Source organism: Phaseolus vulgaris, chromosome 9 (genome assembly GCF_051622355.1).
Source record: "Phaseolus vulgaris cultivar YP4 chromosome 9, ASM5162235v1, whole genome shotgun sequence".
Lineage (NCBI taxonomy): Eukaryota > Viridiplantae > Streptophyta > Magnoliopsida > Fabales > Fabaceae > Phaseolus > Phaseolus vulgaris.
In genome coordinates this window covers 32,927,644-32,950,616 of record NC_143506.1, presented here as the reverse complement: position 1 = coordinate 32,950,616, position 22,973 = coordinate 32,927,644, and the positions used below count along the sequence as shown (strand labels likewise).

At 35.8% G+C, this 22,973-nt stretch overlaps 1 protein-coding gene and 1 pseudogene across 1 annotated transcript; both read left to right on the top strand.

The window, feature by feature from the left end:
* Positions 1 to 4,723: 4,723 nt before the first annotated feature.
* Positions 4,724 to 7,093, top strand: LOC137822388 (uncharacterized; annotated as a pseudogene).
* A 10,274-nt stretch (positions 7,094 to 17,367) lies between these two features.
* Positions 17,368 to 22,714, top strand: LOC137820768 (transducin family protein / WD-40 repeat family protein). The gene is made up of 12 exons (XM_068625011.2): positions 17,368 to 17,940; positions 18,646 to 19,748; positions 19,881 to 20,057; positions 20,255 to 20,368; positions 20,569 to 20,673; positions 20,844 to 20,978; positions 21,081 to 21,136; positions 21,234 to 21,333; positions 21,421 to 21,537; positions 21,698 to 21,824; positions 21,919 to 22,049; positions 22,147 to 22,714. Exons 1-12 carry the CDS (start codon positions 17,664 to 17,666, stop codon positions 22,573 to 22,575), a joined length of 2,871 nt encoding a protein of 956 aa, XP_068481112.1. The 5' UTR covers positions 17,368 to 17,663; the 3' UTR covers positions 22,576 to 22,714.
* The last annotated feature ends 259 nt before the right edge of the window (positions 22,715 to 22,973 follow it).

The window sequence follows — 22,973 nt, the reverse complement described above, 5'->3', positions numbered from 1 at the left end:
TGTATTTTGATTAGCATGAAAATATTGTGTCTTTTGATTGATATTGATGCCTGTATAAAAATCATTTATATCAATTCCTCGCATATAAAATTATTAAGATGTTTCCTAAATATCGATTCCTCGCATATTTATAAAAGCAACTTATCCTTAAGATCAGACGTTTATAGCAATTAACATTTCAAATCTATTCCTAGCATTCAAATATGTTAAGCATTATCATTTAGGTTAAAATCTTAGAAGTACTTTCCATTCAAATATAAGATTATAGATCATGGTAAACCAAACATTACAAACAAAACAATAATACCAATCATCAATCACGAACAAAATATTATGTTTAGATATCACCTCAATACATAACCGTTTGAATAGATTACTCCTAATTCTAAAGGGTATAAACTCATAAATTAGGGGTTATTTTATACTTATTTTAACAATTAATACTCATAAGTGTCTACATTTTAATATGAAATATTACTGAAATTTTGCACTTATCAATAATATGCTTTAGTGAAACTTGATCACATTGATTAGGAATTAAACATAGTTTCCATTAACAAATGAACTAATATAAAAATATCATAGTAATTTCTTCTCTACCTTTATTTATGTCATTTTGCGTGTTATCTACACCTAAAGAAAAGAAGGAGAATCCTTCTAAAACAAGATTTGCAAAAATCTTTTGACAATGTCTTTATCAAGCCAAAAATTGTGTTTGATTATATACTTTTAGACATTGAATTGCGATTTTTTTTCAGAAGTCTGCGATACATTATTGAACCCTCCCTTATTGTATATTTTCCTGTTTTAACATGTTACACTCCAACATCATTAATTGTTGCATTTTAGTTCTCAACCCTCTTTATGATCTCCTATATGTATACTGGTTGAATGGGTGTGTTAAATTCAATTTTAGTTCAGACAAGTCTCACTCTTTTACTCAATAAATGGATCGAGTCAAATGTAGTACAATTGATGGTTGTCGTATCCACAGAGAATTAATGATATCAAAGTATAATTATCTTTTATAATGAAATGATGTGTGCTTTGGAAATAATTTTTGTATAATATTTGTAAATAGCACTAATAGTAATAATAATTATAATAATAATGCTCAATATTTAGATCGAGAGGTGCATTATTAAACAAACAAGTGAAGTAGAGAAATAACAATATAACACAAATGTTGGAATTGGAATAACTTTGTGCTTTCCTTTGCTATTGTCATTAATAAATGTGATGTTTTATTCAAAATCCATGTTCCTATTTTAGCAAAAACAAGTTGATCCATTGCACAAGGTTATCTAGAGCTATAATTCATTGCTATGAGTTACCTCTGTATTAAGATGGAATAGTTCACCATAGGCTCAACTTCGTGCTCTACAACCATTGAATCCTATGACTGACTAAATAGGGTTCAAAAACATGAAATCACTTTCTAGTCTCCTTTATGCCCTATGGAAACCAATGGTCGTTCTTCACCATTGAACATTACGGGCACTACTAGACCTAAGGAATTTAAATATAAAAGAGAAACATGCATATATAAACAACAATAACTCCATAATATCACATTGTCTTCCAATCCCAACAAGATAGATTTAGCAACTTATAATAAAATCTTATAGTGAAGTTCAAGATGAGAAGCTAAATTACAACAAACACGAATCCTTGAATTTTATGACCAACTTGACTTATAGATTCGCTTCTCCAAAGGTTGATCTTCACTTCTTTTGAGGCTTTGGCCTTCTTTACCTTATTAGATTCTAAAGTTCAGACTCTCTGAGCCTAAACCAATAGAACCTCTCTATATAAGCCTATTTGAGGATCCCACTTGATCCTCCTAACCTAAATTACCTCTTAATAGGCTTTTTCTTAATACCTCTTGATGTCTTGAGGCCTCTTAATGCTTAGAATGTCACCTCAAGGTACCTATTTATAGATTTTAGAATTAGGATTTGTAGGGATTCAAGGAGATTATTGATTCCCTTAGCGCATGCCAATCCACTCAGCGGATCGACTTTCTTAATCCTTAAGCATTCTTTTTGGGCTTCAATCTTTAATCCTTAGGCTTCTTGAGATTCCAAATTTAGGGATTTGTCAGGGATTTTCTCTAAATCCTTCCAAGAACTGCCAAATCTTAGTCATGAGGTATGATTGGCTTGACTTAGGCTCCAAGCAAAATCCTCTTAATCCCAAACTTGGTGCAATTTTGGCTTGAGCCCTTTTGGAGTGAATTTTGGCTTTCTTTGTGGTTAAGGACTCTATTCACTCAACCATTTGGTCTTTGTTCAGCCCTTTTGTCTATGGAATTCCTTGATTATACTAGCTTCAATTCGCTCAGCGTATACAAATGCGCTTAGAGTTTTGAGTAATTTCAATCTGCTGAGCCATTCTTCATGCACTGGGCGAATTAACTTTGAAGCTTCATCCCTGTTTACTTTCTTTTATGCACTTTTCTGCATAATTATCTGAATTTTCCATTTTTTCTTCATCTCCTTCATGTGGAACTATGGTTGGAGTATTTTGTCATGTTTCTTACTGATATTTGTACATATTTTTCCTAATTTACATGTCTTTTTATCTATGAATTTTACTACAATTAGGCATTTATCGTATAACTAAAATTGTACACTTGTTTTATAGTGATCATATTATCCTTATTGTTCTCCTTAAAAGTAAGTAAAATGTTGGTTGACTTAACTCAGCTTTTAGTCATGTAAACCACGTAATGCTCATCAGGTTTAATCTACCAACATATAGATGACTGATGAGGTTTTTCTCGACAAGTGGACCGAGTCAATTGTAGTACAATAGATAAGAGGGGTTGTAACCATAGGAAATGTGATTTTCATAAAGTGTGAATATAATCATAGAAAGTTTTGTGAAGGATAGTGAATTAAACAAAATATGAATTATCTGAAGTTAAAACTAGGTGCAAAAGGGAGAAGTTTTCATGTTGATACAATGTTGGGATTGAATAAACTTTGTAACTATTTAGGACTCAATTAACCATAAATGAAATATGGTTTAAGTCCATACTCTTTAAGGTAAAAAAAAGTTAATTTAGCTTAATTTTGCATAATCAATCCCTTGACTTAGCTTAATTTTGCCTTAATGATGGAGCAATTTATGCCAAACACTTCAATTCCTTTTCCAAACATTAAAATATTTGGGTGATTTGATTTAGTTCAAAAGATTAATGTATTTTCCAATATCATTCAACTTCTAAAGGCAATAATTGTGATCCCTCACATATCAAACATCAAGCACAAAATCAAATCAAATAAAATCAAACAAACATGCATTTATAAATAACAAAGGGCAAAAGTGTTACATTGCCATCCAATCCAAACAAAAGGAGTTTAGATACTCATGTTCATGAATACAAGACAATACAAGCTTAAGTAATTAGCCACTAAAGGCTTATTGCTTTGGATTTTATACATTCAACTCCTCTTCAGCTTAACCCAACGAATTAGCTTTCCTTGGTCATAGGGTTTTCTTTACGCTCAGCGCTTCATGTCTTCGCTCAACATATCAATTCTTCAGCTTAAGCTCTCCTCTGGCGCAAATCCACTTAACGCTTCTTTAGGGTGCTTACCGCTTCGAGACTGTTCTTGCATGCCTTCTCTGCCATCAATCCACTTAATGCTTCATGTGTGTGCTCAATGGATGCTCTACTTTGTCTCCTCAATGTATTCGTTGTTATTTTCCCACCATTGCCCGCAATATTTCATCAACATAAAATTATAATTATACAATGCATTATAATTATCACTCTATGTAGAAAAAAAGTTAAATTTTATATTATTTTCTCTTCATTTTACCCAATCTATGTGCCTAAATCAATGTAATAACTAAGAACAATTTGCACCTATCAATGACCTACTAATATATTAACCAACTCATGATTGTCAATTTCACATATTACCTTTACAATTCACCCTCCTCCATTGTGTACTAGTTTACCCCACAATTTAAGTGGATACTCACATCTTTTTATTCTACTTGTAAGGAGTTATGCTTCCTTTTTGTATCTCATATTTACCACTTTTTTCCATGGTAATAAGCATCGTACGATTCACGATACGAATCGTACCATACGATACGATTCCGAGTGTCCACGATACGAATCGTAAGAACAATCGTTTTTGCTCCCGTATCGTAGCTGTATCGTGTGAATCATGATACAAATCGTACGAATCGTGATACGAATTGTAGGAATCGTGATACAAATCGCACGAATCGTGATATGAATCGCACGTGTCGTGATTTGCTTTTAAAACATCTTAATTTTAATTTGAATTATTTTATGAAAACCCTAATTTTAAATTAAAACCTTTTATAAATAAAAACCTTAATTTTAATTTACCCGCGAAGCAGTGCATCATTGCATCATTTCAAACGTTCTTCTTCTCTGTTCTTCTTCCCTACGTACTTCATCGACCAACAACAACCAAGTCATGACAACGATGGTGACTGCGACGACAACTGCGACGATGACAGCGACTGTGAATGAGAACTACGGCGTCCTTCTTCTCTCCAACGGCAACGAATAAGCTTGAAGGTGTGAACGACATCAGCAACAACGACGAAACTCGCGACAATGGCAGCGAACAAAACCAACTGTCGGAGGCAGAAATAACCTTTTTTATTATGGAGGAAGAGCAAACAAGGGAGGTTTAAGGGAGGCTTTTTGTTGCTGTCTTCATTTATTAAGATGAGTAAAACAAAATGAGAGTCAGACATTACATGGAAGTACTGTGGAAGTCTTCCAACAAATAGACTACAAGTAAAATGTAGGTTTTACTCTCATACTTTTTGGGGTGGAATAGCAAGGATGAAACATCATATGGAACAAAGAAAGACGTTATCCCCTGTTGCAGTGTTCCAAATGAGGTGAAGACAATCTTTTTGAAGCTACTGGAAGATAAAGGAAAAAAGAAAGAGGAGATGAACTTGGATTGTGGTGAAGTTACAAGATAAGTAAGAAAGAATGATCTGCAACAAATGACAATCAATGCATCTTACAAGAACAAAGAAGATGTAATTCAAGAAATTTGCAACTGTATTTATGGTAATGCATTGCCATTTAATGTTGTTAGGAGCCCTCTTTGCATCCAGATGCAAAAGGCGGGTGGAGACTATGGGAAAGGTTTAAAATCTCCTTCTTATCATGAGGTAAGGGTATCCTATCTGAAAAAAAGCAGTGGATAAGGTACAAAAATGTCTAGAAAAATATAAGAGTGATTGGGAGAAATGGGGATGCACATTGATATGTGATGGTTGGACTGATGGAAAAGGAATATCACTCACTAATTTTCTTGTTAACAGTCCAAGTGGTACTGTTTTTTTGAAATCCATTGACACTAGTGATGTGATAAAGGATGGGCAAAAATGTATGAATTGTTGGACAACATAGTGGATAAAATTGAAGAGGAGCATGTTGTCCAAGTAGTTACAAATGATGCTTCTAACCTTGTGGCAGCTGGAAGAATGTTAATGGAAAAAAGAACCAAATTATTTTGGTCCCCATGTGCAGCTCATTGTCTTTATCTAATTCTTGAGGATATTGGAGAGCATCCGGTATTTTACAATACCATTGACAATGCAAAGAAAGTTACCACTTACATATATAGGCACACATGGGTTCTTAATTTGTATAGGAAGCATTCTAATGGAAGGGAATTAGCAAGACCAGTTGTCACACGTTTTGTTACTGCTTATCTTACATTAAATTGTATTAAGAAACAAAAAAAATGATCTCAGATCAATGTTTGCTTGAGAGGAATGGGCTACTAGTCCACATGGTACTAAAAATGAGGCTAAACAAGTCATGAATCTAGTGTTAAGTGATGGAAGATTTTGGAGATCTAGTACATATTGCCTTAAATGTGTAAATCCACTTGTAAAAGTGTTGAGGCTTGTAGATGGTGATGCAAAACCATCCACGACATATATTTATGAAGCAATGGACAAAGCTAAAGAGAAAATTGCTAAAAATTTCCAAAAGCAAGAAACAAGATATAAAAAAGTTTGGAAAATTACTGACACTAGGTGGAATTTACAACTACACAGGTCTCTCCATGCAGCTTCCTATTACCTCAAACCTAGGTAAGCTAAATTACTTCTAAATTTCTCCTACTAAGTAACACTATATTCTTTGCTCTCATTAATTTATTTTTTATTTTGTTAGATATCGCTATGACAAATTTCAATCCGGATAGTGAGGTATTGGTTGGTTTATATGAGACATTTCAAAGAATAGTTTTAGATATAAGAACAAGAGTTGCAATAGATCAACAACTTGAGAAGTTTAAGGGAGCTAAAGGGCTTTTTGGAATGAACATTGCAATAGATACTAGAAATATGAAACAACCTGGTAACTAAATTACTCATTATACTTCTTGTATGATTTATAAACTTTTAATTACATTACAGTTGAATACATTTTTGTTTTGACAGCTCTTTTGTGGGAGAGTTATGGGGGAGAAGGTAAAGAGTTACAAAAGGTAGCCATGAAAATTTTGAGCTTCACATGTAGTGTAACAGGATGTGAAAGGAATTGGAGCACATTTGACCAAGTGCATACTAAGAGAAGAAATAGATTGGAACAACAAAGATTAAATGCTCCTGTGTATGTGAAGTACAATCTTCAACTTGAGATGAGACAAAAGAGTAGAGAAGAGAAGGGGGAAACTTATGATCCCATATGTTTGTCAGATATTGAATCGGATGATGACTGAAAAAGAAAATCCGTGTTTGCCTATTGATTCCTCTTGGATGGATATACATGAGTGTTTTGATGTTGAAGAGGGAGCTCCAAGCAAGAAAAGGAAGATAGGTAATTATTTTTTATTTAGAACTTAGAACTTGAAATGAAAATTCAACAAACTATAACTAATTCAAATTTATTTGTTTTTCTTTCGCTAATATAGGTCATAGAAATTTAATTACCAAGATCAATAAAAGTGGAAAATCCATAGTAGAAGATGAGGAAGAAATTGAAGACTTTCAAGAAGAAGTTTTAATAGAAGATGAAGATGACTTGAGTGATGTACATGTTGGAGAGGAAGATGATAAAATATGAATGATTAGGATAGAATATTTTTTTGTTAGAGGTTGTTTAGTATGTACAAGTAGAAGCAATAACAAACAGTAATTATGTAATAGCAGCAACAACAACACTTATTTTTTGAATGACTATAATGTAAAAAAAATTTAGTAACATATAGCCATGGTTGGTTATAGGAATCTTATGCAGCAACCACACTCTTTTTTGAGGTTGTGTTGTTGAAATTGTGTGGTATATATATTTAGATACAACACTCAAAATGAAATATGAGGTTCTTTTGTTATTAATTGCATCTTTGCATTTCTACATATCTTATGTGTTTAATTATATGTTATATTTTTTAATGTTTATGAATCTTACGATTCACGATACAAAAAATCAGCTCTCCGATACATTACTTGTATCTCGATTTAACTACCATGCCCTTTTCACATTCTAACAACACATGTGTGTCTTTCTTTCTTGTTGACTATTTTTTTGTATCATACCTCAATATCACAATTACAAATATAAGTTTAAATGCTACCTGTCACAATCGGGGTCACAATGGGACAACGTTTTAAAAAAACCTGGAGAAGTCACCACCATAGTTTATTACAAAAAACTATGGAAAAATAAAAAGAAATAGTGATGGCAAATTCATGGAGCTCTTCTCGGAATCATGATCAAGGGTGCGGAAGCTATGGATTGAAATGTGCAAGATCCTCCTTGGAGCTATGGTGATCTTGAAGGTGCATGATGTGTATGGAAAGAGGGAGGTTCGGCCAGCTCTATGGTAGGTGATGAAGATGAAGATTAGATTCTAGAAACTAGGGAAAAGCAAAGTATGGCACAATGTTGGCAGCATAACTTTACTCTCATTAATCTTAAAAATACAAGAGCTAGACATCTCCTTTTATAGGCTAAGGAGGTCGTAAATCCTAAGCTAATTACACATGAAATGTGAGCAAAATGAAATGGAAATGAGAAGGCACATGGCACATGGACCACATGGCCGGTCATGTGTGCTAAAGTTCTAGAATGTGCACAAAATCTAGGGTAAATCACATATAAGACAAGTTTGTGCTTTCTAACACTACACTAATTACTAAGCCACCCCTAATGGGCCTCCATGTAACATATATAAGGTCTTCTCTCTTCCATCCGTGGCTAGATCCATTTGGGCGTGAATGTGCTTAGCCATTGACCTTGTAATAGGTCCTAGACGGTCTAGGCCTCCTCCTAGACGCTCCATGTGTAGCCTCCCTTCATCATGTCCTAGACGCTCCCTTCTTAAGTCTAGACGCTCATCACGGTCTAGTCTTGGGTCTTGGCTTCCATGGTGATGTGTGCTTGGCCCTCCTCCATCATCCCCTCCCCCTTGGAAAGGATTTGTCCTCAAATCCAGCTCGTCCTCGTCGTCATTGGTACCTACAAATGGAGAAAGATTAATTACATTAAAAGTGTCATGTACTCCATATTCAAGAGGTAGGTCCAATTTATATGCATTGTTATTGACTCGCTTGAGGACTTGAAAGGGTCCATCACCTCGGGGACTTAGTTTGGACTTCCTTTGAGTTGGAAATCTATCTTTGCGAAGGTGAAGCCAAACTAAGTCTCCTTCCTCAAAAATTATTTTTTTCTTCCCTTTATTGTTGTATTTTGTGTACTTCTCATTTTGTTGTTGTATTTGAAGTTTAATCTTCTCATGCATTTTCTTCACAAAGTCAGCTTTGATTACTCCTTCCTTATGCACAAATTCTTGTGGATTAGGAAGAGGCAACAAATCCATGGGTGTGAGAGGATTAAAACCATATACTACTTCAAAAGGAGAAGCATTAGTAGTCTTGTGAACTACTCGATTGTAAGCAAACTCAATGTGTGGAAGATACTCATCCCAAGATTTATGGTTGCCCTTCATGATAGCCCTAAGCATAGTCCCAAGAGATCTATTGACTACTTCGGTTTGGCCATCCGTTTGAGGATGACAAGAACTTGAAAATTGTAGTCTTGTTCCAAGTTTGCCCCAAAGAGTTTTCCAAAAGTGGCTTATAAACTTGGGATCTCTATCGGATACTATACTTCTAGGGAGACCATGAAGTCTCACCACTTCTCTAAAGAAGAGTCTAGAAATATTTTGAGCATCATCTACCTTGTAGCAAGGAATAAAATGAGACATTTTGCTAAAACGGTCCACTACCACAAAGATAGAGTCATGGCCTCTTGCAGTCCTAGGAAGTCCTAAAATGAAATCCATGCTAATGTCTTCCCTGGGAGCGTTTGCAATCGGCAAAGGGGTGTAGAGTCCATGAGGCATTGTTCTAGACTTTGCTTTTAAACATGATATGCATCTAGAACAATGTCTTCGGACATCTTTCCTCATGTGTGGCCAACAAAATTTTGCTTTTAAAAGGTCTAGAGTCTTATCAACTCCAAAATGGCCCATGAGTCCCCCCTCATGTGATTCCTTGACAAGGAGTTTCCTATGTGTGCCTTGGGGAATGCAAAGTTTTCCCTCTTTAAAAAGATATCCCTCGGACACATAGTAACCTCTTTGCGCTCTATGTTGACATTGGGAATAGATGGATGAAAGTTCTTGATCTTCTTGGTAAAGTTCTCTTATGTGATCAAATCCAAGAATTTGGGCACCCAATTTTGAAAAGAGTGTATGCCGCCTCGAAAGAGCATCGGCCACTATATTGGTGCTTCCTTTCTTGTATTTGATTACATAAGGAAATTGTTCAAGAAATTCCATCCATTTAGCATGTCTCTTGTTGAGCTTGTGTTAGCCCTTTAAATATTTTAAAGACTCGTGATCACTATGGATGACAAATTCTTTGGACACAAGGTAGTGTTCCCAAGTCTTTAGGGCTCGCACAAGAGCATAGAGCTCTTTGTCATAGGTGGGATAGTTGAGGGTGGCACCATGGAGTTTTTCACTAAAATATGCAATGGGGTGTCCACCTTGCAACAATACAGCACTTATGCCTACCCCCGATGCATCACATTTTATCTCAAAAGTTTTGGAAAAATTTGGAAGAGATAGAATTGGTGCATTGGTGAGTTGAGCTTTTAGCCTTTGGAAGGCTTGCTCATGCTTTTCATTCCAACAAAATGCAACATCTTTTTTAACAAGTTCATTCAAAGGAGAAGCTAGGCTTGAAAAATTAGGCACAAACCTTCTATAGAAGCTAGCTCTCCCATGAAAACTCCTTACATCACTTACATTTTGTGGAGTGGGCCACTCGCGGATGGCTTTGATTTTCTCGGGGTCTACATGCACCCCCCTTTTGTTGACTATGAAACCTAAGAAAACTACACTATCTACACAAAAGGTACACGTATCCCTATTGGCAAAAAGGCTATTTTTCCTAAGCACTAGAAGAACTTCCCTAAGGTGACTTAGATGGTCTTCACTAGGATATCATCAAAATAAACTACTACATATTTACCTATAAAATCTCTCAAGGTGTGATTCATGAGCCTCATGAATGTACTAGGGGCATTAGTGAGCCCAAAGGGCATCACCAACCACTCATATAATCCAAATTTGGTCTTAAAAGCGGTTTTCCACTCATCACCTTCTTTGATTCGAATTTGGTGATATCCACTTTTAAGGTCAATTTTGGAGAATATGGTTGACCCATGTAATTCATCAAGCATATCATCAAGCTTTGGGATTGGATGCCTATACTTGATGGTGATGTTGTTGATTGTTCGACAATCACAACACATGCGCCATTTTCCATCCTTTTTGGGCACCAACAAGACAGGTACAACACAAGGGCTTAGGCTATTTTGAACCCAACCCTTCTCCAATAAGTCTTGAACTTGTGATTCTATCTCCTTGGTTTTCTTGGAGTTTGTTCTATAAGCGGGCCTATTTGGTAAGCTTGCCCCCGGAATGAAGTCAATTTGATGTTCTATACCTCTAATGGGAGGGAGTCCAATAGGCCCCTCATTAGAGAATATATCTTCAAATTCACTTAAAAGTTTTTCTATTGGAGAAGGTAGATTCATGAGTTCACTACTTGTGGCAGTGCATGTAAGTGCTCCTTTACAAAAGACAAGGTTTGGTTGTTCAACAAGAAGCAAATTTTCCAAAACGTTTTCAAAAGGCTTTTTTGTTGAGCAACCTTGTGGGAAGGAATACTCTTCTCCCACGCCTTCCTATCCCTAAGGATTTTCTCCTTTTCTAGCGCTTTTTTTTTTGTTTTCCTCATCCCTCTTATGTTTCATTTGTATTTGGTCTTTCACCACTTGAGAATGTGGTAAAGGACTAAGTACAAATTTCTTATGCTTGTGGGTGAAGGAAATCTCGTTAGTGAGACCATCATGCAAGGTTTTCTTGTCAAATTGTCATGGTCTCCCTAATAAGATGTGACAAGCTTCCATAGGCACTACATCACATAAAACCTTGTCTTTGTAGTTCCCAATGGAAAACTTGATTTCCACTTGCTTGTCTACACTTAGTTCCCTATTTTCATTAATCCATTGAAGTTTGTAAGGTTTTGGGTGAGGAACTACTTGTAGATTAAGCTTTTCCACCATTCTAGCACTAAAACAATTACAACTAGATCCACTATCCACAATGAGTGAACATATGTTTTCTAAAACATTGCATCTTGTATGGAATATGTTCTCTCTTTGTGTTTCTATGATATGCTAGGGTGATTGTTGAGGGTTCTTCTAATCATAAGCAATTATCCCTTTAGTGGAGCTACCCTATCATCCTCTCCCCCCTCCTCTCTCTCACTAGGCTCATCCTCGCCACTAGTGTATTCATCTACACCCTTGAGAAACAAAGTCCTTTGGTTTGGGCATTGTGCTTGCACATGCCCTCTACCATAGCACTTGAAACACTTAACATCTCTAGCTCAGATGAGTGGAGTGGAGGTTTCTTTGGTTAAGGGTTTGGTAGGTTCTTTTTGTTTTTCTTTTTATGTACTACCCTCCCTTCTAAACTCTTTCTTGGGATAAAAGCTAGAGTAGGAACTCACCCTTTGACTTGAAGTTTTGCGCAAGATTTGTTGTTCAACTTTAATGCAAAGTTGAACCAAGTCATTCAAGTCTTGGTAAGGTAGGAGTTCTACCCTATCTCTTATCTCAAGTGATAGGCCACTAAGGAACCTAGCTATGGTGGTGTCCTCCTCTTCCCTAATGGATGCTCTCATCATGTAGAGCTCCATTTTCTGCCTATACTCTTCCACACTCATGTTCTTTTGTTGGAGTCTTTGGAGCTTGTCCATCAACTCCCTATGGTAGTAGGAAGGTATGTGGCGACGTCTTAGGGCTCCCCTAAGGTCATTCCAATATCTAATGGGAGGTTCCCTATGAAGATGTCTTTCTCTTTCGAGAGAGTTCCACCAATACATGGCGTTCCCTTGGAAACTAAGGGCGGTTAGGGGTACCTTACGTTCTTCACTCACCCTATGGCAAGCAAAGAGTTGTTCTACTTTCACTCCCAATCTAGGTAGATTTCTACATTCTCTTTACCATGGAAGTGAGGTAGGTCTACTCTAACCTCCCTTGGCCCCTCTTGTTCCCTTTGCCTATTTCTTCTAGGGGGTGGTTGGTAATAGTCATTGATTCTAAGGCTCCCCTCCCCTAGAGACTCATTACTCTTAGATGCATGAGTATGAGATTTCTTTGATTTTTGTGATTTTTGTGATTTCTTTTCTTGGGCTTTAGCCAACTCATTAATTTTAGTCTCATTCTCCAATTGTCTAAAAGAAATCATTTGTATAGCTTGTGAAACTTCTTTCAAAAGAGTTTTTATAGATTTTACTTCACTTTCAATAGACTTTGGAGAGTGAGGAGAAGAAGACATGGCTAAAGTTTTGTGTATACAAGTATTTTACCTTGAGAAAATTTAGGAAAGTCAAAGAAGGTAGTTTTCCAGGTAAGGGAGGTGAGTCACAGAGGACTACTTAAATACCAAGCATTTGCCTTAGCCAAAAACTATCCCTCAATGTCTTCACACAAAGCTTTCTCTTAGTAAACCACTTAGAACACAATTAAGTTGAGAAATCAGATTTTAATGCAAGAAAACAATGCAAGCTAACTAATTAACCAAGCAAGACAAATTAACAAAGCTTAAACAAGGTATCACACATGAAAAGCGTAGCTAATTAAGCAAGGAAATGTAGTTAAAACAATTAACAATTTGCTAATTAGTAAACTCTATACTAGTCGGCCCTAGGTGAGGCTTCTTGAACACTTGGAGCCCTTGAAGACACACTCACCGTCTAATCACGTAATTAAAGAAGTAATTAACACAAGTTAAGTTGCAAAGAAAATTAAGAAAACTCCATTTGTTGATCCTGTTTTTGCTATTGGCACTTCCTTGGTTGTCTTTTCTTGTTGGGCCCTCCAAGTGTTTGTGGTGTTTTGAGAAGTATTTGTTTCTGCCTTTGCTCTTGTTCCCCTTAGAATTAAGGACTTAATTCTCCAATTCCAGCACCTATCAAGAAGACTAGACCTTACTCAAGTCAAATTTCCACTCAAATAAGCACCAATTGAGAATCAATTCCAGCACCAAATTTTAGAGGCCAAAGAATGAAAGCAAGAAACAATTTAATTAGAAAAACAGTACCACACAAATGGAGTTAGATTGTGACAACTAGAAAGAGTTCCAAGAATATTAGACAAGCAAATAAAGGTACTCAAATAAAGGTAGGCACACAAAAGAATCCTAAGAATAGCACTAGAATAGATTTCAAAATCAAAAAACAGCACCACTGAAAAATTGTTGTGGGCCAGAGAACGTGATTTTCCCCGATTTATGCTGAGCTGCCCCCTTAAGATTTGATTCTGAAAATTTATATGCCAAATATTCAAGATCTTAACTAAAATCTGGCGTTGGTTTCACTCCAAACGCATGAACCATTTTTTTTAATAAATTTTTCAAATTCAGTGTTCAGTTACGCCAACTGTAGCGCCCAGATTTGCACACTGTTTTTAAAATATTTATCATTTTTTTTCTATTGACTCTTTTGAGCTGATTTTTTTTTGTCTTTTCTGTAACACCTCAATCTTGCATAATCCAGAGAATCAAAAATTTCCTATGTAGGGAAATAATTTTCTGAAACAAAACAGTCAGCACAGAGTATGTAAAACAGGGGATTATGTAAAAACTGGAAAAAACAGCCAGAGACCAAAAGATAAACACAATGGAATTGATGAAAAAGGAATTTGTGTAGATCTAAACACAAATATGAACTCAAGCTAAAAATAAAAGGCACCAAAAGTCAAAACACAGCAAATTCAAAACAAGTATTTAGACCAAAATCAAGAAACAAATAAGCCAAACAAAGTACTACTTAAGATTTGATGACAATTTGGAAAAACATGACTATACAAAACACATATAGATTCAGAAATTAAAGACTGAAAGAGCATAAAATGAACCAAATAAAATTACAATAAAGACTCAAATACCTAAAAGAAAAACAACAACTCAAAGGTGTATGGAATCCTATCACAAATTGCACAAGGATTGTTCAAGATCAATTGAACAAAGTGCACCGATTGGAATCTCCAAATAGCACACCAAATCAAAGCAAAATTAAAAAAAAGCAAGACAATTATGGAAACAAGATGAACAACATGAAATAAAGAAGAACTCAAAATGAAAAAGACCAAGAACTACTCATCTTTGAAGAACTTATGCTCATGATACCAAATGATGGCAAATTCATGGAGCTCTTCTCGGAATCATGATCAAGGGTGCGGAAGCTATGGATTGAAATGTGCAAGATCCTCCTAGGAGCTATGGTGATCTTGAAGGTGCATGATGTGTATGGAAAGAGGGAGGTTCGGCCAGCCCTATGGTAGGTGATGAAGATGAAGATTAGATCCTAGAAACTAGGGAAAAGCAAAGTATGGCACAATGTTGGCAGCATAACTTTTCTCTCATTAATCTTAAAAATACAAGAGTTAGGCATCTCCTTTTATAGGCTAAGGAGACCGTAAATCCTAAGCTAATTACACATGAAATGTGAGCAAAATGAAATGGAAATGAGAAGGCACATGGCACATGGACCACATGGTCGGTCATGTGTGCTAAAGTTCTAGAATGTGCACAAAATCTAGGGTAAATCACATATAAGACAAGTTTGTGCTTTCTAACACTACACTAATTACTAAGCCACCCCTAATGGGCCTCCATGTAACATATACAAGGTTTTCTCTCTTCCATCCGTGGCTAGATCCATTTGGGCGTGAATGTGCTTAGCCATTGACCTTGTAATAGGTCCTAGACGGTCTAGGCCTCATCCTAGACGCTCCATGTGTAGCCTCCCTTCATCATGTCCTAGACGCTCCTTTCTTGAGTCTAGACGCTCATCACGGTCTAGTCTTGGGTCTTGACTTCCATGGTGATGTGTACTTGGCCCTCCTCCATCAAATAGTTTGTGAAACCATATTTAGGATATGATAGCCGATTACATGTAGGAAGGTCTTAAGACCTACAATGCTTATTCTAAGCCTGTACTTTAAAATAAATATACAAGATGAAAATGGTTTTCATGAAGTTTTATTTTTTCAAAAAAAAAACAAAAATGCATAAAAAAAAACAAAGATAATATTCACAATTGAAAATTAGGGATTAGGTAGTTCTAAAAGATAAAATATATGTTGATTAAAAGTAAACCCTAAACCCGACTAGAATTAACCTTCTCCTACATATTTCTATTCACAATAGAAACACAAGGAATTATATAATACTAAGGGATAATTTTGTTTTGAAAAAGTGAACTATTGAACTTACTCCTACATATTTCCATTCACAATGGAAAATAATGAATTACATAGTTCTCACCAAAACTACTCGTTCTGTTAATAATTTTTAGTTTTGAAATTTTAATATTTTGTAGGATTTTAGGTTTTTTATAATTTATGCCGATTGTAGTATATGACATTGAGAAAGATTATGCTTAATACTCTTTATGAATTATACAGTAAACAAATTAATAAACTATTCATCAATAATATTGATTGTTTACGTAAATTTTATTTGAAAAAAAAACATATTTATTTTAGAAAAAATGTATTGGATAGGAGATGATGCGTAATTATTCATATACTTTTTTCAAAGATTCATAGTTAATTAAATGAGATGAGGTATGCAGTGATACAAGTATCTAAAATTTATTTGGGTGTATAAACATAGTCCCAAAATTATATTTTTATTTATTTTTAATTTTAATTTTTTTTTGGTGACTCTATATGTAAGAAACACATGGCAAATAACAAAAACATTTTTTAAAAGAAAATAAAAACTGGTGGGTGTATAAATGAAAAGGGATGGCCAATAGAAAATATTATGGGCCGAATGAATGGGCCCTGAGCTTTTTTCTTTTAAAAAACAATATTGGTTTATATATAAAGATACGTGCTAGGCTAATGAATGGGACCAGAGCGTCTTTTTAAAATAGCAAAACTGGTGTATATATAAAAACGTGCGTTGGGCCTAAACAATGGTGGTGAGTAACAAAAACAAAAAACAAAAAACAAAATGACCTAGACTGTTTCTTCATGCGCCTCCATTTCTTCTTCTGGCACCTCCATACACAACATGAAAATACATTTTTATCCTTCTTGTGCCATCCCATAGAATAACTTCCGGATTATGTAATCCGGAAACGTATTTGAAAAAAGACTTATGGATTACATAATCCCGAAGTTAAAAAAGACTTCCAAATTATATAATCTGGAAAAAAACTTCTGGATTATATAATCCGAAAGCTAATTACAAATTTGAAAAATGACTTCCGGATTATGTAATCCAGAATATTACAGAAGGACATTTTTGAAAATACGAAAATCTATGGAGGTGAGAGAAGAAGGTATGGAGGTGTAGGAAGAAGCAGCCAATGACCTAAAAATAAAAGCCCAAAATATTTGAAACAAATCCAATAATATCTTCCTGCACCCTTATGTTTTCCTCCTTCACCCTGTATTTTCAAAATTACTAAAATTATTGATTTCAAATTCTATTATTCAGAATACAAATTTATATTTTAGACGGTATAATCAGAATACAAATCTTTATTTTAGATGGTAAATTTCGTGTAATTCGAAATACAATTTTTTATTTTAGATTTTACCATCCACAGTATACTGTATTTTGAATTGGACAATTTATAATACAAATTTTATATTATTTTAGATTACACATTGAAATTTGTATTTTAGAATGCAAAAGTCATTAATGTTAACTTTCAAATTCTATAATTATCTTTGAAATTAATAAAAAACTAATTGATTATAGATCATATAATCTGAATACCATTCCCAAGTTTGATTTCATAATTTAGAAGTCAATAAACCCTAAACCCCATAACGAAGCCTATGTTGGAGATCATTGGAAGCGAAGCCCAATTCTTTGTAAAAAAAATAGTTACTATCACTCCCGCCAAGTTCCAAAAACACAAACCCTATTTTGGCGCCCAAAAGAATTGAGCTTGAGTTGAGGGTTCTGGTTTATATTTAGATTCATTCCCTTCTCTCACTTCCCTCAAACTAAACCTCATTCTTCTTCTTCTTCTTCTTCTTCTTCTTCCTCCTCCTTTTCGCGCCAAAGCGAACCGTTTAGGAAGGCGCCATGAAGGTCCGGTCGGTGAAGTTAAGGGAGGCACACGGTGCCATTGGAGGGCGCGCGTCTTTCTGCTCCGTTCTGTGGGACCAGCAAGCCACTCATTTGGTTACCGCTTCCTCTTCCGACATCTCCATCTGTATCCACGACCCCCTTTCTCCCTCCATCTCTCCCAAAATCCTCCGCCACCACCGCGACGGCGTCACTGCCTTGGCTCTAAGCCCCAATTCCACTTGCCTCGCTTCCGGATCCATTGATCGTTCCGTCAAACTCTACAAGTTCCCCGGTACTCTATTCTTTTCTCTTTGAACCCCGTCAATGTGAACTGAACCAATTGGATTAAGCAACAACATTTCTTCAATTGAATATGGACTTCTACTATTTCAAATTGTGTATGGCATACAACATTCTTGTAATTTCTTCCAGGATGTTTTTATTTGGGTTTAATTACTCATTTCTATACAATCTTTTTGCATTTTAGGCGTTACACTTATAAATTAGTCATTTTAGTTCATCCACCCGCGTATAATCACTACCATTCAAAATTTTAGGGACTAAAACAGGTTAGAAATGTATGTGAAGGCATTACAATAGACTTCATTTTTTATAAATTTTACCCAAACGTTTCTTCTTGTGGTTAGTGAGTAACTGAATATTTTATTTCTTACCAGTAGTAGAACTGAACGAATTGGATCCAGCAAAAAAAAGATTGACCAATTGCATTTTGGACTGGTACAAGGCCCCTATATGTTAAGGGTACATTTAGCTACACAAGTTAATACGGATTTATTCAATAAGTTAAACGAAGTTCTTTAGCTATTTTGTAGACTTTTTCTAAATATGACTAATACAGCTTATAAACAGTTTTTTTCATAAGCTCTTCCCGATACACTTAACTCAATTTCATGCTCGTTTTGCCATTGTTTTAAAAACTTTAGACACTTGTTTTTATGTTTAGATTTTAATGGATTTTAGGGTTGATGCTTGGCAGGTGGAGAGTTTGAGAGAAACATTACAAGGTTTACACTTCCAATACGCTCCCTGGCATTTAACAAATCAGGGAGCATGGTGGCTGCTGCTGGTGATGATGAGGGTATCAAGCTTATTAATACATTTGATGGTACCATTACTAGGGTTCTTAAAGGACATAAAGGGTCTGTCACTGGCTTGGCTTTTGACCCTAACGGGGAATACTTAGCCTCTATGGATTCAACTGGAACTGTTATTTTGTGGGAGCTTCAGTCTGGGAAAATCATTCATAACCTCAAAGGCATAGCTCCTGACACTGGACTAGATATTTCAGCTATGAATGTTCTTTGCTGGAGTCCTGATGGTGAGACCTTAGCCGTTCCTGGTTTGAAAAATGATGTTGTAATGTATGACAGGGACACTGCTGAGAAGTTGTTTTCTTTGAGAGGAGATCACATACGGCCAATATGTTTCTTGTGTTGGTCTCCCAATGGCAAGTACATTGCTACCTCTGGTTTAGACAGGCAGGTTCTGATCTGGGATGTTAGTAGGAAGCAGGACATTGACAGACAGAGGTTTGATGAAATAGTGTGTTGCATGGCGTGGAAGCCAATTGGAAACGCTTTGGCTGTTGTGGATGTTATGGGGAAGTATGGTATTTGGGACAATGTTATTCCTTCGTCTATGAAGTCCCCAACTGAGGATATACCTGTGAAATACAAGAGCAATGGGGTTCTTTTGTTTGATGAGGAGGATCGTGAAAATAGTGCAAGTGGAAGCTTGAGTGATATTGGTGAAAATAGTAATGAGGAGTCTGAGCCAACCAGCAGGAAAAGATTGCGTAAACATTCTTTGAGTGAGGAAAATTTAGGTGAGAATGAATGTGAGGAAATTGCATTGTATCCGAAGGTTGGTTCTCACAATAAACGAAATCGATCAAGCAAGGAAAATTTGGATAGTAAGAATCTGGGAGTTAAAGGCACCATGGTAACATCTAAGGCAAAGATGCCGGAGGCATTTCAACCAGGATCTACTCCTTTGCAGCCAGGGAAAAGACGTTTCTTATGCTACAATATGCTTGGATGTATAACCTCTATTGAACACGATGGATACTCCCATATTGAGGTGATTCAATGCATAAAAAGTGTTGATAGTTCAAGCTTAGCTTTCATCTGGGTTACCATCATCCCTTTGTAAATTTCAGTTAATAAAATCAATTCTAGCATAGATTAATGAGTTGGCATGTCTTTGTCACAGATTGATTTTCATGATACTGGAAGCACTCCACGAGTTCCTTCAATGACTGATCATTTTGGATTCACAATGGCAGCATTGAGTGAGAATGGGGGCGTCTTTGCAAATCCTTGTAAGGGGGAGAAGAACATGAGCACCCTCATGTATCGCCCATTTAGTAGCTGGGCCAACAATAGCGAGGTTAGATTACTTGCTTAACCTAGTTGAAAAATTCACTGATTATTTTTATAGAAGAAAATGTATATAAAAGAAGATATTTAATTACATTACTTTTAGTTTTGCTTTGTTACTAGGACAGGCAACATTCCAGATCCTATGATTAATACTCAGCATGATGTGAAATCTTACCATATTCTCACTCTTTAAAATTTTTGCAGTGGTCTATGCGCTTTGAAGGAGAAGAAGTGAAGGTTGTTGCACTTGGCGCTGCTTGGGTTGCTGCAGTAACTAGTTTGAACTACCTTCGCATCTTTTCTGATGGTGGTTTGCAGGTTGCTTGCACATTCATCATATCTTATTTACATGTTTTTTATTTATTTTCAATAGCCGAACATAAAAGGTCTATAGGTTTAAAGGGTTGATAAGTGTGAACTTATTGAATTTTAAACTTTTTTTTGTGTGATCTTAACTTATGACGATCTGTACTCGTCCTGTGAAGTATGTGCGCACTTCTAAATCGTTTTTATTGCAGAAACATGTGTTTTCACTAGATGGACCAGTGTTGACTGCGTCCGGTTTCAATGAGAAGCTTGCAGTTGTCACTCATGCTTTTGATTACCTTTCCTCAAATGATCAGGTTGGTTCGGTATTTTGAGGTTTCATTTAGTATTTATTTTTGAACTTTTTGAAAGGCTATCTAACTCGGAGAACATAGTCAGTCATCTGGTTATAAAAACATTATAACTTCATGAATTATGATACTATCTGTTCGTGTCTATAGTGATATATTTATTCTTAAACATGCAGATGCTAGAGTTTATAGTATTTAATATCCCTCAAGGGATCCAACTCCTTCAAGGTCGCATGCCAATATCTCCTGGTTCATCCCTAAGTTGGTTTGGGTTTAGCGAGGAAGGCCAACTGTGTTCATACGATTCGAAGGTATTAATTGTGTTTGTAGTTACTGTTGATATTTGATATTTATTCCCTCTGCTTATGAGTGCTTCGTGTTTTTCTAGCTGATTTGGTAATTATAATATATAGGGTGTGCTAAGATCATATACGAGCCAATTTGGTGGCAGATGGGTCCCACTCTTCAGGTTCAATGATCGTTTAACCATATGAACTGGTTTGATGTGCCTATTATTCTTATGCCTGAGATTTGTTGATTTTGTTTATTAAACTTCCAATGTGCAGTGCTTTAAAAGAGAATTCAAAAGAAAACTACTGGGTAACGGGGTTGAATGCAAGCAAGGTATTTTGTGTGGTATGCAAAAAGCCTGATGACTTCCCTCAGGTACAAGACTACTAAACAGTTTGATGCATTCTGCTTTTCTCGTTTTTTCTTTAACTAATAATTAATTGTTATTCACTTTCATAATAGGTCATGCCTAAGCCAGTTCTCACTCCGTTGAGTCTTTCACTTCCCCTTGCTTCCTCTGACTTGGGATCTGAAGTCCATGAAAACGAGTTTATGATGAACAACTTGCATCTCTTTTTGGTTTGTTTCTCTCATACCCTTTTCAAATTTGACGATCATCACTCTCTTTTAGCGAGCCTTTCATCAGTCTTGATTCATTTCTACTTCACTTGTACCCTGAGTTTGAGTTGTCTTTATCAGTTTTATCTAATACCTGAATGTGTAAACATGTTACATCCAGGTTCAGAGAAGAATGGAAGAAATGGCATCTCTAGGTCTGGACACTACTTCACTTGATGACGATGCTTTCAATTTGGAAGCAGCGCAGGATAAATGTATACTGAGGCTAATAGCATCATGCTGCAACAGTGAGTTCATAAGCGTCTGTTTTTCATTCCACTCTGTATGGCTTCAATTGTGAAAGTGAAAAGTAATCATGCCTCGCCCTTATGGATATTTCAGGCAATAAGCTTGTGCGAGCTACTGAACTTGTGAAACTTTTGACTCTGGAAAAATCAGTGAGAGGTGCAATAAAACTTGTTACTGCTCTGAAACTTCCAAACTTGGCCGAAAGGTTCAGCAGCATATTGGAGGTAAGCCTCTTATGTCCTAACAAAAGTACAGTTTAAACAAAGGGTAGTACCAATTCACTGCCATCTTTACCTTGTAATTGCTGCATGTTCAAAACAGGAAAGGCTACTGGATGAAGCAGAAAAAGCTATGGGAACCAAGATCAAAGAAAACTGTGTTGCACCCATTAAAGCTGATGCTCTTCATAACGGAAGCAAGGCCCCAACTCGAACTGAAACATTAAATGCAGTTACTATGTCATCATCAGAATTATCTTCTCCATCATTCATAAAGAAACACAAAACTCAAGAGGTAGCTAAAGCTGGCATAATTAGAACTGCAATGGTAAATGAAACTATGAAGGGAAAGCAGACAGGGGAAGAAACAAGGGACAAGGTGGGAGACATGCGTCAGGTGGAACAGACTCCTCATCCATCATATGATCCCTCTACGAAGTCATCAAAGAAGAATGGACTTGACAAATCAGACACTAGTTTGGGACAACCCAGTCGTCCATCCAATCCATTTTTGAAGTCTACTATCAAGTGAAAAAATTCATATACTCTAATGTGAAAAACACGGTGGAGGTTTCAGGTACTTCAAATGGAACACACTTGTATATTACTATAAAATATTATTGTAACTAATTTTTTTAATTCAATATAAATTCTTAGGACTCCGATTAGCATGCCTGGTCTCTTTTCTTAAACCATGCTCTCCCTTTATATTTCACGGGGTGGTTCACGGGGTGTCAACCAATACTTTTATTCAAATTAATTTTTAAAAATTGGACCAATCATTATATTGATAATACTAAGTTGTAGTTTTATTGGTTTGATGAATATAAATTATCATCTATTAATTATACTATATCATCCATTATCTATTACTATTCTTGGTCTTTAAGAATCGTTAACTTTCCAAATTTACAATCATTATTACCCACG

What these genes read in the sequence shown, in the direction of transcription:
- LOC137820768 (XM_068625011.2), top strand. Translation starts at nt 17,664, where the DNA reads ATGAAGGTCCGGTCGGTGAAGTTAAGGGAGGCACACGGTGCCATTGGA. An exon ending in ACCTTTCCTCAAATGATCAG is followed by an intron (nt 20,674 to 20,843) that starts GTTGGTTCGGTA and finishes TTAAACATGCAG; the next exon opens with ATGCTAGAGTTTATAGTATT. An exon ending in ACAACTTGCATCTCTTTTTG is followed by an intron (nt 21,538 to 21,697) that starts GTTTGTTTCTCT and finishes TGTTACATCCAG; the next exon opens with GTTCAGAGAAGAATGGAAGA.